This window comes from Melanerpes formicivorus, unplaced genomic scaffold (genome assembly GCF_026170545.1).
Source record: "Melanerpes formicivorus ecotype bairdi unplaced genomic scaffold, bMelFor1.0.p_v2 SCAF_2, whole genome shotgun sequence".
NCBI classification, from domain to species: Eukaryota; Metazoa; Chordata; class Aves; order Piciformes; family Picidae; genus Melanerpes; species Melanerpes formicivorus.
The window spans coordinates 20,634,938-20,653,011 of record NW_027142354.1 but is presented as its reverse complement, the minus strand read 5'-3'; the positions used below and the strand labels follow the sequence as shown (position 1 = coordinate 20,653,011).

The 18,074-nt window shown below is 43.8% G+C and overlaps 1 protein-coding gene across 7 annotated transcripts; it reads right to left on the bottom strand.

Annotated features, from left to right (window-relative positions):
* Positions 1-488: 488 nt before the first annotated feature.
* PNLDC1 (PARN like ribonuclease domain containing exonuclease 1) lies at positions 489-17,770 on the bottom strand. Of its 7 annotated transcripts, none has more exons than XM_068152607.1 (20): positions 17,492-17,770; positions 16,914-16,971; positions 16,742-16,833; positions 15,797-15,830; positions 15,551-15,674; positions 14,711-14,799; positions 14,338-14,438; positions 13,498-13,577; positions 12,172-12,309; positions 11,525-11,594; positions 11,224-11,309; positions 10,946-11,001; positions 9,796-9,863; positions 8,966-9,019; positions 6,832-6,874; positions 6,164-6,269; positions 5,509-5,684; positions 5,242-5,340; positions 4,580-4,671; positions 489-578 (listed from the first exon to the last, which is right to left on the bottom strand). In XM_068152607.1, exons 1-19 carry the CDS (start codon positions 17,565-17,567, stop codon positions 4,602-4,604), a joined length of 1,620 nt encoding a protein of 539 aa, XP_068008708.1. In that variant the 5' UTR covers positions 17,568-17,770; the 3' UTR covers positions 489-578; positions 4,580-4,601. The 7 variants fall into 7 exon arrangements, with proteins under 7 accessions (XP_068008708.1, XP_068008718.1, XP_068008699.1 ...); XM_068152617.1 differs by lacking the exon at positions 489-578 and adding an exon at positions 2,354-2,615; XM_068152598.1 differs by lacking the exon at positions 489-578 and having other exon boundaries at positions 3,306-4,671.
* Between the last annotated feature and the right edge of the window lie 304 nt (positions 17,771-18,074).

Sequence of the window (18,074 nt, the reverse complement as noted above, 5' to 3'; positions counted from 1 at the left end):
GATGAGGCTCTGGCCAGCCTGATGTAGTGTGGGGCGTCCCTGCCCACGGCAGGGGGGTTGGAACTAGATGATCCTTGTGGTCCCTTCCAACCGTGACTGATACTATGATACTGATACTATGATCATTGTAGCAAACATTTTCATACCACCTTCAGCTCCTAGTCACGATTTCTGTCCACCCTCTCCAAATCCAACTTCTTCCAGCCCTTCTTCCCCACTGAGAAAAGGTAAAGCCCATCTCTTTCCTACTCTGAGACACCCTGGGACCTGGTGGGGACCAACAAGTGGGAAGAAACGGTGGGATCAGGGACCTCTTGTACTCTTGCTCTGCCAGCAATGGGGCTGCTAATCATAGCATGTCTGCCAGGAGTTCACAACCACTGCTCTAGCACAAATACTAATAAAAATAGCTGATGGACAAGCACACCTCTGTTGGGAACTGCCCGAAGCATAGGGATAGAGCAGTGCTCTATGCAGCAGCAGCCCTCTCTCTTGCTCAGTGTGAAGTCACCATGGGCCAGCAGCCACCAACAAGTACCATTTGTTCTTCCACATGTTCTCTTCAGCAGTTACCACCACTGGAATTACAAAGATAAAGGAGGCTAAGTTCAGTAGGGAGCAGGTATAGAATCAGAGGTGCCAGACAGACTGTGCAGGTATTTGGGAGTCTAAAGATGGCAATGGGTGCCTATGGGATTACAAAAGGTTCTCCAGTTGCATTTCTGTCCCACATCACTTGTGCCAAGTTATTGTATATGTAGGATGTTCAGCAATACAAGCTGTGGAGCACGAACATCATCCTTCCACAGGGACACCCCTGGCAGAGCAGCCAGCCCCAGACCAACCCCTGGAGGCTGCTAGACCACAGGGGAGGGCTAGGAGCCCAGCATGTCTTCTGTGGCATCAGTTCCCATGACCCAACAGCCCTATGGAACAATCACACCAATATGTTTCAGTCCCACATCCCAGGGGAGGGGGGGCAGGTTTTGAGCACTGCAGGCAGCTGTGGGAACCTGTGGTTTTCCAGATCCTTGTATTTATGTAGGAATGGCAAAATGTGTTTTCTATACAGAACAGATTAGTGAAGTGGGTGAGAGAACCACCTGGTTTGGCTATGCTGGCCACACTTGTAAGGAAGCAGCTTGTCAAACAGGGAGAAAGTGTAGACAGCATAGCCTTTGGTAACCAAAAGCTGTAGGCAAAGCAGAAATTCCTAGCAGCACCTTTCAAGGCCAGCTCAGAAGATGCACAGCTCTGTCTGATCACCAGAGCCAAGTTTTATATGACAAATAGTTTGTATTACTTCAAAACATGGATTACCAATTAATCCTCCACTGCTTAGAAACCCAGAAACTGCAGTGGTGTCAGTAAGTTAGACCAGGTCCAGACTTTGAACTACTTCAGGATTTTCTCACTTTGTCTGTGGTTGATGGTGTTGAACAACTCATTTTCATCTTTCAAATAACACCTTTTTTCTACCCCACCCCCCCCCCCACCCCCCCCGTATGTGCTTCTGCCAGGATACCCTGTGTTTCTCATGCATTGCAACCATTACCTCTTGCAGATTTCTACCTCACAGGTATTTTAAAATGCTTACTTTGTTTTATGCTCAGCTGGCTAAGGACAAGTTGCAAGAGGATTTAACTAGACACTTGCCTGTTAGGGTACTGATAGAAAAGGCACATATGAATCCCCCCCTACCAAGGACATTCTTGGAAATAGCTATAATCTGATCTGCAATGCTCTATTTGCATGGTTTTGATTTTATTGCACACCTTCACAACTTGAATTCTACCATCTTGCTTCACTGAGGGTTGAAATTATCTTTTCAAATCTTACAGCTAAAGTATAGGTTCCTCACAGTGCTGAGAAGCAGTTCTTCTATAACTGCTTCTAGGGACTTTGCTGTGGTTTCATCACTGTTCCAGGGAGACAGGCTTGATTTTCTGACCTGCTAGCCCTTAAAGCCACCCAGCAACTTTGACATGTGCTTCTCCAGAGGGAGTTATGAGGGAAGTTCCACCACTCTGAGGTGGCTTTACAAACATCAGAAGTACCTCACACTCCTTGTAGGAGGCATGCAGGAACAGGCGTAACCTAAACTACTTTTGATACTTTCAACTTCAATTGGTGACAACTCCCTAGGCTGGAGCAGAAGCGATAGCTGAGGTGGGAATGGCCAGATTGGCATGCTCAGGGAGATTTTTGTCTTGATTTAGAGCTGCTCAGAAAAAAACTTGTAAATCTGTTCCCACAGCTAAAAGTTGCTGCTCTGATTTGTTAGACTAGCCCCCAGCTAACCCATTTCATGGGAACTGACAGCTAGTACATCTGAGTGATGTCTTTAAAAGGCTCTGAGCAGCGAGTGACCCTAGGTTATTGCAGACAGGCAACTTGTTTCTATAAATTCTCCCCTAGGAAGGAGATCAGAATATACTCAACCCACTCTCATTTCTTCTTCATGTATTTAATCTGCATCTAAGCTTAACTGGTTTATAGTAGGAGTATCTCGTAGATCTACAGCCAATTGTTATTTATAAGTTCTCCCAGCTCCAGGGCAGGAAAGGCAAACTTCTTGATTCACTGCACTGCTGTTGTATGAGATGTGTCTGTCCCTTGAAAAGGAAGAAGGCATGGTCAGACTCATGGGCAATTTCTCAAAAAAAGGGTGAAAGGATCTCTTCTTTCTTCCACAAGGAAGTATGTTTTTCCATTTTTCCAGACAATGAACCAAGAGAGAGAATAGTTCTGCAAGGAACCAATTCATTTTTTATCTTCCTGCCATTTGGGAGAAGAAAAATGGGAGGAAAGGAACCAGATTTAAAAGACAGGACAATTTCTTTGTTCCTTCAAAATGCAGGCTCCCATAAAAACTGCTTTGCTTCTCCAAGATAACAGCATCTACATCTTCAGAAGCAAGGCTGCATCTCCCCACATTTAAGTAGTTCACTGAATCCTGACCCCCAAGAACAAGAGTATTGTTTCCCACATCATAAGCCATGGAAAGTGTTTATAGGGGAAAATGCACGCTACTGCATGTGACACCCAATGAACCCAGAGCCTGTGTTCTCCTTACACAAGAGAGGTATCTAATATTAAAAGACCAAAAAAAAAAATTTTTTTAAATTGCATAAACAAGAGGCAGATACTTCCACTCCTATCTGGAGGAACACTGCAACAGAGAACCCCATCACTGAAGGAGTTACCAAAAACCCACAACAATCAATCAAGAGGTCAATTACTTGTCTGGCTAGGAGCTGGCTTATGAAATAAGAAGTGTAAACCACAAGCTATGCAGAACCACATCTGACGATACACTGCCCTTCTCTCCTAAAGAGCACCCCAGAGCACCACAATACTGTGCTGCTGCATTAAGGTCCCCTGGAGCATCTCCCATTTTACAGTCAATTAAAGGCAGGTTCTATATACAGCACGTGGTTATGGCCCCCCTCCAATTAGGTCTGACTGATGAAATCTAGGGACCATTATTTGGAAACTAGTAAGAGAAGGAAATTAGTAAGAAAAATTTATGAACACTATAGTCCCTGAACTGACAAGTAGTCCAGCTGTATCAGAGAAACTGATTGACAAAGTGTATCTCATGATACTTTTGGCTAAAGAACCACTCACACACTGTGCACTGGAAGCAAACAGAAACATGTGCCAACTCACCTGACCTGTGTGTATTGCACAAACTGGAAGCTGGAACTTGGAAACTCCACTTACCTGTGCTTATCCTCAGCTTCACTGAAAATACCACTGCATCACATTAATAGCACTACAAATTATTTACTATTCCCCAGAATCCTTCATGAGGCCCAGGAGTGGTTTCTCCATCAAGTGCCCACCAGCACCAGAACAAGAGGACACAGTCTCAAAATGCACCAGGGGAAGTTTAGGCTTGAGGTGAGGAAAAAGTTCTTCACAGAGAGAGTTGTTAGCCATTGGAATGGGCTGTCCAGGGAGGTGGTGGAGTCACCGTCCCTGGAGGTGTTCAAAAAAGGATTGGACGTAGCACTTGAAGCCATGGTTTAGTAGTCACGAGGTCTTGGGTGACAGGTTGGACTTGATGATCTTTGAGGTCTTTTCCGACCTTATTGATTCTATGATTCTAAGTGACATTTCCCTTATTTTACAATTGAAGCTAAAAATACCCTCCTGCATTTTACGACTTCCTGAACTTCATCAGAAATGTGTTTTATGCAGCAGCACAAGCACTGGGAAAAAAACAGGGTTACAAATAGATGTTACAACCACCAGAGCATCAAAGTAAATTGGACATTGAAAGAACCATCTCTCCCTCTTCAGGAGGGGACTAGGCTTTGAACAGATTACAAAATATTCAAATTGGAAACCAACACACCCTCTTTACAAACATACTTCCAAGGAAGAAGAATAAAGAAAAAAGAAAACAAACAAACAAACAAACAAAAAAAAAAAACCACCCCAAAAAACACCCACAACCACACAAACACCCCCCACTATTCATAGCTTTTTTATTATATGTTTTGCTTATGTTTATTGAATGAAGTGAAACAAAACATAGACAAACATGAAAAATAAGATCTGTGTTCCTCACATCTCATCTGTAAGGCAGTCTTTCAGAATGAACGAGGAGCTTCTCCGAGTACAAAGGCCAACAGAGACCACACCACCACAATGCCAGACACTCTAAGGGACAAGAATAATAAAATGCTGTTAGACTACTTATATTTGGAGCTTAATTTTACTTTTAGTAAGCATTAAGATTCTTTTCCAAACCAGGTCAAGCAAGAAACTCACTCTTCATGAGCATCGCTGTCACTGCCTGTTGCACCTTAAATCTTGAATTTGCTCCTACTACCAAGCTTTCAAGGCTGCTGTATTAAAAACATCCATCCCACACTTGGGAGACTCTGCCTCACTCTGCTCAAGCTTATTAGAGCTAGCACTACAGCTCATTGAGATAACGCCCTGTTAGGACAGCACATACATAGTCTTGTGCTATCCATAGGGTAACATTCCCCTGTTAAATGAGGATCAAGACTAAAGTCCAGTTGGGCTGAAAGCTCAGCAGTCGGCAAATGAACCTGCTTCTAAAGCCCTTGTTCTCCTGAAGGGGGAAGGAAGGAAGGAAGGAAGGAAGGAAGGAAGGAAGGAAGCACACCGCAAAAGAGAGACCGCCTGCTTCTGCGATAGGGCAGGGCGCTCTGCAAGGAACGGTATTTCCCCCTCCCTGCGCATGCCACTTCCCTAGCTCACCGCAGAAGGCAGTTCACTTGCGGAGAGTGCCTCCAGTGGCGGTAGACGGAAATCCGCAGATGAGGGTGATGCTTAAAGTCTCGCAGAACAAACCTGACACTGTAACGAAAGCGGAGGTCGTGAGCCGTGACTTCCAGGCTGCTTACAGCATCCCACAACTAAGGGCAGAAATCTCTTTAATAGTGGTCACAGCAGAGGGAAAGTGGGATGATGACCCAGATCAGAGAGGATCAAGGAACAAAATATTAAGACCTTCCAGTCACTTACTGCTTGAATTTATTGGAGAGCAGAATGAACTGGTTCTTTGAAAGTCGTCTGACATCAAAGCGACAAAACGCTTTAAACTCTTGGTAAATCTGCCTTTCATTCACCTCTGGCCAGCCTTGGACATGGACAACCAAGAGAGGGGGATGCTGGCAGGGAGTGTCCTCTCCTGAAAAATTCTGGAAAAGGTGCAATATTGAGACATACCGGAGTTCAGAAATACTAAAGCAGCACTACTAATATAATCAGAAAATATACAGACTGTGACAAAAATAAGACAAGTTATGCACCACAGGTGTTGGTGTATAATTATTTTTCTTTTGTCCCAAGATTTTTCTAAAGCTAAGTCATAAAAGCAAACTACCAAATTTACCATGGGAAACCATCAGAGAAACCACACAAGAAACAGCAAGCTCTATTACAGAGCACAGAGAATGTGATCTGATTAATGTCATCTTACAGGATAACAATATTAAAACATTCCACAAGCAGAAATTCAACTCATTTCAAAATGGCAAAGGTCAACTGTGCAATGACAGCAACTTCTGCAATGGTAAGTCCAGGCACTGGTGGATTTTTCTCCTCTGATGAAGCCATCAGCTAGGCTACTAACCCACACATCCCATAAAGTGGTCTCAGACTTGCAATTCATACGCACAATGCTTGAAACACCACCTCGGATGAAATTCACTTTGTTCAGATACTTGGCTAACACGGTGAGATACTGAGAGAAGGAAGGCACAGCCTCCACTGCCTCACTACATCTGCAAACAAAATGCAACAAAGACTTGTTTGTCCAGCACTGTACAGTGTGTTTTGAGCACAGATCTCCTGAAATAACTCTTGAATTAGGCACAAAAGAGGCATTTCAGGTCTTGGTATCTTGTACATAAAGTTAAACAGCTGCAAGCAAAGGGAAGGGCTTTGAGCAGCTGCCTTTTCTGATCTTAACTGAAAGCACTGAATCACAGATTTCAAAAAAGGAAACTAATGGAAAATTATTTGACCCTTACCCAAGTGAACTGATCTTGAGAGAGCTTGTTCAAGAATCAAGGAGTCACAATGTTATTTCCCAACCTCTGAGCCATTGCATGGCCCCTGATTTCTTTTTTTTTTTTTAAATGTCAGCTTTGACATAAAGCTACTACTTTCAGATTTCTAAAATAAAAATCTAATAAGAACAGTGACGTTCCCAGTAACACTTGCCCTTATCTAAAAGGAAGGCCAGCCCACAAAACAAAGTCAGCCAGAGCAAGCTGACAAGCCTTTTCCGTAGGGTCCCATCCTCTTAAAGCAGTTTTCAGTAGACATTTAAACATAACTCACTCTGTGTGTCTGCACAGTAGCAAATGAGCCGACTTCAGAAGAACTAGGAGGAATATTGAGGCAGCATTAGAACAAATATATATAAATAGATTATATATAATATACATTATATATACATATATATATAATATACATTATATATAATATATAAATATATTAATAGTAAGAGGAAGGGAAAGGACAACCTCCACTCCTTGGTGGATACGGAGGGGAACATTGTAACCAAGGATGAGGAAAAGGCAGAGATACTTAACACCTTCTTTGCCTCAATTTTTACTAGAAGGGCAGAACGTCTTCCAGACAGCTGGCCTGCAGAGCTGGCAGAAGGAGCCAGGGAGCTGCACAGTTTCCCTATGTTCCATGAGGAGGTGGTTGGAACTCTCCTTAGCAGCTTGGATCCCCACAAGTCCATGGGACCAGATGGGATTCATCCTAGGGTGCTGAGAGAGCTGGCAGATGAGCTCGCCAAGCCACTCTCCATCATTTTCCAGCAGTCCTGGCTCACCGGCGAGGTCCCAGAGGACTGGAAGCTGGCCAACGTGGTGCCCATCCATAAGAAGGGCCGGTTGGATGAGCCAGGGAATTACAGGCCTGTCAGCCTGACCTCAGTGCCAGGCAAGATCATGGAACAGGTCATCCTGAGTGCAGTAACACAGCACTTACAAGATGGCCAAGGGATCAGGCCTAGCCAGCATGGATTTAGGAAGGGCAGGTCCTGCCTGACCAACCTGATCTCCTTCTATGATCAGGTGACCCGCCTGGTGGATGTGGGGAGGCCTGTGGATGTAGTCTACCTGGACCTCAGCAAGGCCTTTGACACCATCCCCCACAGCAAACTGCTGGCCAAGCTGTCAGCCCATGGCTTGGACGGGAGCACACTGCGATGGGTTAGGAACTGGCTGGATGGCCGAGCCCAGAGAGTGGTGGTGAATGGTGCCACATCCAGCTGGCAGCCAGTCACTAGTGGTGTGCCCCAAGGATCAGTGCTGGGCCCTGTGCTCTTTAACATCTTTCTTGATGATCTGGATGAGGGCATTGAGTCCATCATCAGTAAATTTGCTGACGACACCAAGCTGGGGGCAAGAGTTGATCTGCTGGAGGGTAGAGAGGCTCTGCAGAGGGACCTCGACAGGCTGGACAGATGGGCAGAGTCCAACGGCATGAGATTTAACACATCCAAGTGCCGGGTTCTGCACATGGGCCACAACAACCCCATGCAGTGCTACAGGCTGGGGTCAGAGTGGCTGGAGAGCAGCCAGGCAGAGAGGGACCTGGGGGTACTGGTCAATGGTAGGCTGAACATGAGCCTGCAGTGTGCCCAGGCAGCCAAGAGGGCCAATGGCATCCTGGCCTGCATCAAGAACAGTGTGGCCAGCAAGAGCAGGGAGGTCATTCTGCCCCTGTATACTGCACTGGTTAGGCCACACCTTGAGTACTGTGTCCAGTTCTGGGCCCCTCAGTTTAGGAAGGATGTTGACTTGCTGGAACGAGTCCAGAGAAGAGCAACAAAGTTGGTGAGGGGTTTGGAACACAAGCCCTATGAGGAGAGGCTGAGGGAGCTGGGGTTGCTCAGCCTGGAGAAGAGGAGACTCAGGGGTGACCTTATCACTCTCTACAACTACCTGAAGGGAGGTTGTAGACAGGCGGATGATGGTCTCTTCTCCCAGGCACCCAGTACCAGAACAAGAGGACACAGTCTCAGGCTGCACCAGGGGAGGTTCAGGTTGGATATTAGGAAGAAGTTCTACACAGAAAGAGTGATTGCGCTATGGAATGGGTTGCCCGGGGAGGTGGTGGAGTCGCCGTCATTGAAGGTGTTCAGAAGGAGACTTGATGGGGTGCTTGGTGCCATGGGTTAGCTGTTTGGGTGGGTTGGATTGGTTGATGGGTTGGACACGATGATCTTGAAGGTCTCTTCCAACCTGGTTTGGTTTATTCTAATAAAGGTTTATTCTAAAGCTAAAGAAATGTAACTAAACAAATGGAAAGCAAAAACTCACTAAAGTGCAGCTATGTTACCAAGAGCAACAGACTGTGTATAAACAAATATTTCTTAGCACAACGTGGAGCTACAGAGTGGGAAAGAATTGCCAAATCCCAACCCAAATTCTAAAGTGTTTAAGAAGCATTTTACCTGAGCCACAGAGAAATGCATCGTAGCCTGCCTCATGAGGAAATTTCTTCTCAGCTGCAAGTGTCCCAACAAAATAAAAAATAAAATAGTAATTTTTAAAAACAAGTGAACACCTTTAGCATGCTGTGGAAACTGCTCCACTGTGGAGCTGTAGCATTCATAAGATCCACTGTTGTGTTTGGGGAGTTTTCCCCCCCCACCCTCAGCTCTATTTATTTCCTCACCCTGAAACCTTTACACCTCATACAAAGTCTTGCCATGCATTTTAAAATGATACCAACAAAAAGGCAGCAGTTCCATGAATGGCTGAAAACTTTATGCACATTAAATATATATATATAAAATAACTTTCATGAAGATTGCAACCAAATTGTGTTCCATATGTTATAAATAGAATAGGAACTATTTTGAAACAGAGGGAGCCCTGTAATGCAGGACACCATGCTGCCAGGAGAAGCTAGGAAACATCTGCCCTACAGCCAGTATCACACCATATACTGAACACACCCTCCTCTACATGAGCCACCAAGCTCCTGCTACTTTCTGGAACCCACTGTTTCCCACCTCCCCTTGCCCCTTTTAAGAGCTATTAAATCTTCACAGCCCCCAGGCAGGGTCAGTTCAGCCCAACTGAAGTGCACCCAACATTGGTACTAGCACCATGATGCAAACCTGCTGGGCACTATCCTTTGGGTCTGGACAAAAACGAGTATCAGCAGCTTCGTGCAAATTCAGCAGACTCACCAGCACTTATTTATGCTTTGCACGTGAACATCCAGAGAGTAAAACAAAACTATTTTAAGGTACCAGACTTTATAGATTTACTTTACCATATCTGGAGCAACCACTTGCAAGAGCTATCACTGGGCACGTTGGATCTTTGAGATTTAGGTTGCTGCTGAAGACAAGTGGATGTGTAAAGTTTTTGTCTTTCCTCACTAGGTTAAAGACAAATTACTATTCTCCTGTGACCTGTGGCTTCATTTCAGAAAAACCTCGTAAAGACTTTAAAAGAGTTTTTGTAGTATTCTATGAAAAGGCTGAGACATTTAACTAGAAAACGTCTACCAGTTTTCTTCCTGAAAAATAACCCCTAAATACTTTCTCAGTCTCTTGCCCCAGTCAAACCTTCTAAGCAGTAAGTCTGCTCTAACTGCATACAAAAAATGTGAACAGAACTAAAAATCAATGGAAAGGATTTGACTAAATGGTTCCATTTGAATGAGGAACTCTGGAAGGCAGATTAATAAACAGACACTCATGGAATGACTGAAATCAAAGAAAACAATCAGAAAAACTGTGAAGAGACCAGTCTTAAACTGTAAAATCAACAACAAAACCACCCCACTCCAGAATCCCAGTACTGCTTTTATAAGCACTAATTTTACATCTCCTTCTTGGGAGTTGGGGGTGAGAGAAGAGTTGACATTTTCTTTCTTAGCAAAATGTACATGAATAATTTATCCACAAATGTGTAGGGGAAAAACAACACCCACACACACCACAGAACTGTTCTACTACATCATACCTAAGATCATGAGGAATGCTGTCTACTTATGTGCTCCATTTGAACAGTGTACTTAGTTACTGCATTGGGCTCAGTGCAGCTCTTTCTTGGGAGCTAGCATTTGAAATTAAGAGTGTATTTTCACTGAGAAACCGAAAATCACTCATCTCATAATATGACATGGCACAAGTGACATACAGCTCTAAAGTTGTATGTTAAGACTGTCTGCAAGCCAAACCCCTGATCACTGGAATAATGGTGGTACGAGATGAGAAGTGACTTAGAACAAATCATTTACTGCACGGTTACTCTAAAAGAAAGACGAGCAGCTATTTTGCTCTTAAATTTAGAAAGAAACCAACTGAAAAACATCTGGGAGGAGGGAAAGTATGAACGTGTAAAATGACTGACTTTGAAATATCTTTCTTAAGAAAATAAAGGGATTGCTAAACACTTGAAACCCCACCACTTACCTGCACAGAATCGTATATGCCTCCAAAAGACCAGACGCTCGAGGAAATGGGTATTCCTGTAAAATGAGAACATGTTAGCAAACCAACCAAGACAAACCCTGTGGTAAGTGGGCTCATTTACTGGTACTGCTGACTCATTAGATAAGATCTAAAATCAGAATGTCTCAGGGCAACGCTGAGAGCTGGTCACAGTGCTGTAACCACAGGGCACTGAGGAAAGATGTCGTTTGGCTGAAAGACAAGTTTTAAATCCAAACAAAAAGACCTTTGCATCTCACCTTCCAGATAGATTTTGTTACAGTCTTGGTGTCTATGAGGACAGGAAACAGGTTGTGAATATTCCTTTTAAACTCTTCATAGCTTTCTAAAAGTGAAGCACATTTAGAGAAAGACATAATGGAACTGAGGAAAAGCCAATATTATTTCAAACAACTATGAAGGAGGTGAAGTCAGAGGAGCAATGCACAGGTCTAGCAGTTACAGCTCAGAAGAGGCAACTTGCACTGCTGCTTGCTAAGCACTGTGAATGATCACTGTGATTACTGTCCCATCCCCATTACAAAGACAGCAGCTGTGTACCTGGAAGGGGCTTGTAGAACTTGTCATGAAGATGCATAAGGTCCATAAGCATGTTGTGTCCCACTAGTGGCTACAGAAAGAGTACAAACATAACAGCCCATTGGAACATATTTTTGAGGATCTCAGAGACAACCATTTTTTAGGCATATGTAACAGCTGTAATCCTTTCCTCTGGTGAACAGTATCTACACATGCTCATCCAAAGGTGCTTTCAGGAAATGTAGACTCTCTAAAGCAGGGTATTTTTTTCAGCAGCATTCTAGTTTGAGTGGACCTAAAGAGCTAGTTAGATTCTCAGTCAATACTAGTAAAATCTTGCAGTGATCAGATTTATAGGCTTACTCAGAAAGGGAAGAACAGCCTTTGCCTGCACATCACCCATAGTCTTCTGAAGTTGAAATTCATTCAATAACATGCATACAGAACTTAAGGATTTCCATACAATCAGGTCAATGGTTTAACACTCATTTTTTCCAACCATGATTATAATCTAAGAATTCATCTCAGTTTTACTGAAATAAAACAGGATAAGCACACTGAATGAGTCATTTAATACAAATTACTGCTTAATCTTTTATCATCTCTTTACATCCAGTATAGTAAAGCAAAAAGATATGAAAAATGAGAGAAGGGATAAAGCATTTTACCTTCTTGGCTCTAACAAGTGTCTGGAAGAGGTTGGTGAAGCCACGGGCAGACTGGAGAATACGCTCCTTCTGGCAGTAGTCATAACGAGAGTTCTCCAGAAGCTGACGATGCTGTGGACTCACTTTTTTCACCATTATCTGAAAACAATCATAGAATCATTTAGGTTGGAAAAAAAAAATCTTCAAGATCATTGAGTCCAGCTATTTACTCTACTAAGTCCACCACTCAATGACGACCCAGGAACCACATCCACATGGCTTTTAAACACCTCCAGAGATGGTGACTCAACAACCGACCTGGGCAGCCTGTTCCAATGACCTTTCAGCAAAAAACATTTTCCTCATGCCCAGCCTGTACCTCCCCCGATGAAGCATGAGGCCACACAAGAGCAGTCATTAGGTGTCTCAACCTCCCATGCTAATTCTATGTACACTGCTTACTGTGGGTAATTCTGAAGATAAGTTTACATTCTAGATTATTAAGAATAGGGAAATAGTGCATTCCCTGGGACCTTGGATCTCGCTTCTCTTCCATATGGAGATCAGTGATCCAGTAACGTAAGAGACTTCCTTCTACAGTGTCATGTTAATGATTCTCTTGTTAAGAGAACGGTTCCTACCACACTTGGGTTTTTTGGTGCACAACTGAACATAATTCAATTGAACTTAACACCAATATGGTAAATTCATGGCACTGAAAACTAGAAACAAAACAGCAGTCACACAAACTGAGTGCCCAGAGGCTATGCTTTGGGTGAGAAGGCTGGGTAGGTCTGCCACTCATTTTGACTTCTGTCATGTACTTCTAAACAACTGACTGGTATCATACTCACACTATGTTTTGACAAGTCCACAGCCATCATTCAGAAAATATTGCACCAAACATAAAATAGCAACTGCAAACAGTAAGCCATGTAACAGCAAGTAAAAGCCTTCACAGTAACTACATGGCAAAAGTCACCAAAGGAAAAGCACCAAGAAAAAATTGGCTAAAACCTGTACATTCTTGTGGAAGCACTGAGAGATCTAACAAAGTCTGGAGCTACAAAGAGGGTCCCTTCAGAAGTGCCCCATGGACAAGTACTTCCAGCTCAAGGTATTTTTGGGCTACAAGACAGAAAGAAACTGAAGTTACTCAGTTTTCTGTATAACTTTTCTTGGTATCCCACAACGAATACTTTGTAGAACATTGCTTGTTATTGTCCTCTCCTCATTCTGGATCTTACCGTTAAAGTACCAGCAACATTTCAGTGTCCCTGCAAGAATGCCAGTCCTATCTATCTAGATAAAAGCCTTATTTTCAAAAGGTTCACATTTCCTTCTCACCTTCTTCCCTCCAAGAGGCTGTGTCCAAACATTTTGGAAAGCCCGTCTCAAAACCAGCTGAACTTCAAACATCTGATAGCCTGACACAAAAACAAACAAACATACATAAACCCTCAAAAAACAAAACCAAGCACACAAACAAACAAAGTAGTAAAAACTTCTGGTTTTACTACTTTCTGTTCTTCCTCCTTCTTAACCTCTTCTATTACGCCCTGAACTAGAGGATTAAGATTTTGTTTCTCTGAGCAATCTATGATTCTCTGTCCCTCAGCTCCTCCAGAACAGTGCAGGAATTCCTCAGCTCTGCTACAGCATTCCCAAGAGCTAATGTATGTGGTAAGTGGCCTGTCTATCCTTACTGGCATATATATATGTCTCTATGGCACTCTTTGTTGCTCCACATCAGAAGAAAAACTCAGAAAGGTCAGAAGAAAAACTCAGAAAGGTGAGTGCCTCTCTTTGCCATGGGGAAGAAAACAAAAACGAGATCACCCAAAATTTGTAACAAGTCAGAAGTTGTCCTGATTCAGAGTTAACTACAAATTTTCCAGCTGTGGCTCTGAAACAGCATAAATGAAAGTTGACTACCACACTCCAATCTCCTAGGCATCCACCTCCACTGCAGAAAAATCACCACTTCACAGAGCAGAAAAACAATGTGCAGAGATGAATCCCAGAGCGGAACCGAGATATACACAGGGGCAAAAAGGTGCAAAGTCCGGATGGGCCTAGATGCTTTTCTTCTCAACAGAGCAGTTTAAAAGAACAGGCAACAAAGGACAGTAGCAGTCCTTGGGGTTCAGAAGTGATGAAACCACTCAAAGGCATCCTGTTTCATACCACTCAGATCCTGCAGAATCATAGTCTCCTCTTCCTCTGCAGCAGCTATCCAACAGGTCACTTTATCAATAGCCTTCTTCAGCACATCCCTGTCCAGGGAACTAAAGCAGAATCAGGTGGAAAAAGGCAATGTGAGAAAAAGCCTCATACCTTGCTGTGGGAAAGCAAAAGCATCTTTTCCTAAGAATCAGCCAACTCTCCACATTGTATCCTGTGATCTCAATCTTCCTTCAGACAGATCACAGCATGCTGGAACAGCTGATTGTGAAATACTCAGACCAATAGGCATGAGTATTTCTACAGTGTGATCTGAATGAAGGTGAGCTGTCACCATAGTCAGTAGTGAGGAGCCACCTCTCTGAATGGTGCTCACCTGCTGTGTTTCCAGCTACTTGCTGAGAGATGCTGGCTAAAAATCTTCTCCTGTACATCATTCATGTATGGGATTCCATCTTTGAGGAACTGAGTGGGGATCAAAAACAGCCAGGCTGGTTACCCTCCATTGGACTTTCTTGCAGAAAACTAGAGAACAGCACATTAGCCCGGTTCAAAAGCAGCATGTACTTGGAAGCTGCTGGTGTTCCTCATTCTCAGAATATCCTCTTCAAAAATACAAACTGTAGGTAATGCAAGATGCATTCTTACATAAAAGTGTTTATGCATAAAGAGTTTTTGTCAACTGCAATCAATTTTTATTACTCTGCCTTTATCTTGCCTTTAATGAGATACTTCAAGTGTCAAGCTTTCGTGACGCTTCCTATAAAAAACTGCTAAACAGTGCTCTTGTATGATTATGTGGTCTGAATTTTATAGGAAACGCAGTAATATGGAAGATGCAGGTAAACTGAGACTTCCCCACCTTCATGGCTAGTGAAGACTCCCACTGAGGTTGGAAGAGACCTCGAGGATCATCGAGTCCAACCTGTCACCACAGACCTCATGACATTTAATAACTCCTCAGCTCACCAGAGATAGGTCTTCCTTTTCTGAGGTGGGGAAAATCTCTCTTTGGCTACCACAGGTGTGGTTACTGACTATATGGCAGTTCAAAAAAAACCAGGACTAACTCTCCCTGTTGATAATGAACCACATGATGCATTCACATTTGATCAAGATACTAACTTTCCCAGAAATGTAGGAACAGTCATCTTAATTTCTCCTGTAATTGCAGAGACTTCCTTTGTTCTGTATTTCTGTTAGAGAGATTCCATACCTTATTATAGTCAAAGCCATAATGAGACAGGAACTGAATGCTAGATGCAGAGATGGTAAATTCAACATCTGTAATTCCCATGGTTGATGGAAAGAGAAAAAAGTTGTACGAATGCACCACATACCTAACAAAAAGACAAAAATCTTTCTAGCACATAATTACAAGAAATAACTCCTCCCAAGAGAATTCTGGGTAAATCTCAACTGCACTGTCTTCATTGTAACTGAAAACTACTTTTTTACTTACTTGTTTGAATTTTCATTTGAGAATATTGCCAGCCCTGCAATACAGAGAAACTTCTGTTGAAATGGCAATACTTAGATGGATGCCTATAGATACTGCGACAGCTGAAGGACAGATGTGAGGATCCCCTTGTGGAAGACATGTTTTCCATTCACTAATGCCACACACAGGGTGAATCTTAACAGCAACTACAAGACTACTCCTCCGCTCCCCAAGAGCTGAAGAGGGACAAGTTTTTACCGGTAAGTGGGAAAAGCAGTCAAGTGTGTTTAAACAGCAAATGGATTGAACAATGGGTGAGGTGAGCTGGTGATGAAAACCTGCAATCGTGTGTAATGCAAGCATTTGGAAGGAGATGGGCACCACAGAAAAGTAACTACTTTACTATTTAGGTTCTTTTTTAATTATTATTAATCCTTTACAAGTATGTTAAAATTTTATACGGCCTAAAGCTTCAAACAGTATTTTAAGCAGTTATGGAACTGGTTTCTTGACTTCTAATTAGTTCTTAACTGTCAACAGCCCTCTACCACAGGACTTTCCTTGCATTCACTTTTTTTTTCTTTAGGAGTATCAGAAATACTAGCCTTTATTGTCCTAATAGTTTCCTTACTCATACACTGTATCAAATTATAGTCTATAGGAGCTGCTGTCAACTACTACTTGCTTGCTTACTCTAAAGCCCTGTATCTGCAATCTTAAAATACAAACTTCAGACCAGTAAAAAATACATGGCCCACCTGACTTTAAGCGTTTTAAAGTATTAAAAAGCTAATAGCATTACACTTCAGAGGGTTAAAAAAAAAATCCTACCCTACCACAGCAAAGAAATGGGTCTGTAAGGAGCAAATTAAGAATAAAGCTACCTCCAGGGCTTGCCAGCTGGGAAAGGGCCGGCTACCACTGGGACCTCGGGAAACTTGTTTCGGTGTCAAGAACAGCACTTACCAAGCTGAGGAACAGTGAAGTGCTGAATGCTCCGCCTAGCCTTCAGATACCGTTCCGCAGGGGAGTCAAACAGGCTATGAACAAAACCAGAACTAGGGGGAGCAGAAACAACACACGGGTAGTTCTCACAGAGCTAAAGCTGCAAGTGTCCCTTACATTCAAAGTCCTTTACCTGGGTTCGTTATTTTGTGGGAAAGTTGAATGCAAGCCAGTAAACTCCATATCAAGGGCTGTCGAGGTGGAAAGAACACAAAAAACACTTGTGTAAAGCGTACATTCCACCAGCATCAGGACAAGGATGTCTGAAACAGGTCTCTCTTCACCAAAACCTCTGTTAAACCCACCAGGAGCAAGCTCGAGAAAAGGCAACCGAATGCCGCGGAAGTGGCGGCTTCCTCCCCCCTGCTGCGGGGATAGGAAATCAAAACATTCCACCGGGCGGCGACTGCCTCACTTCTGGGGTGTGACCCTGCCTGCAGCTAACAGTCTGTACCCCGCACCGAGCCAAGGCCAGCACCGCTGCGAGGGCGCACGTTCCAAAACGCCGCCGTTTATAAAGGGCAACGTCTCGGTGCTCACCAGAACCATCACCCGCTAAAACGTATCTCAGTGCCGCCCTCGCTGTGGCCTCGGCCCTCGCCGGGCAAAGGCCTGACTCGCCCCTCAGCAGGAGGCCCGTGGCGGTGGCCGGGCGGGCCGCAGGGATCGAAGCGCCGCTAACCACAGCGGGCCTCCCCCCTCAGCGCTCACCCAGGAAAGCAGCGCGGCGGATGCGACCCTGGAGACGCGACAAGCGCCGCTCGAAACACGCCGCCCCCACCTCCATTGCTCTCCACCATGCGCGCCTGCGCCGCTCTGCGGGGGCGGCTTTTCCTCCGGCTTTTAAGATGTAAACAGCAAAGCCCGCCGACACCTGAGGGTGGCGGTGCTGCCGAAATAAAAGATGGAAAGGTTTAGACTCGAAATATAAAAGGCTGAAAAATATGTCACGAGCAACGTGGGTGACCCAACGAATTCAGTTCTGCTGATCGGGCAGGCAAAGTGACAATATTACGCAGACGCCGAAAGAGGGAAAGGGGGAGCTTCTGACTCCCTCCCCCTCTGTGAGCTTTAAGTAGTTAGAAGCTGAGGGTTGCAAGTAAGCTGCAAAGGCGAGTATGGGGATTTAACCTTTTTATCAAGTTTAGGGCATAACTTTATTACAGTTCTAAACTTTAATGACTGCATTAGAGTGGCATTTACAAAGTTCAGGTTAGGCAAACACAAACTCAGGTATTTAAAGCACTGAATTCTTCAGTACATTCTGTTAACCTATCAGACTGAAGTATGATAA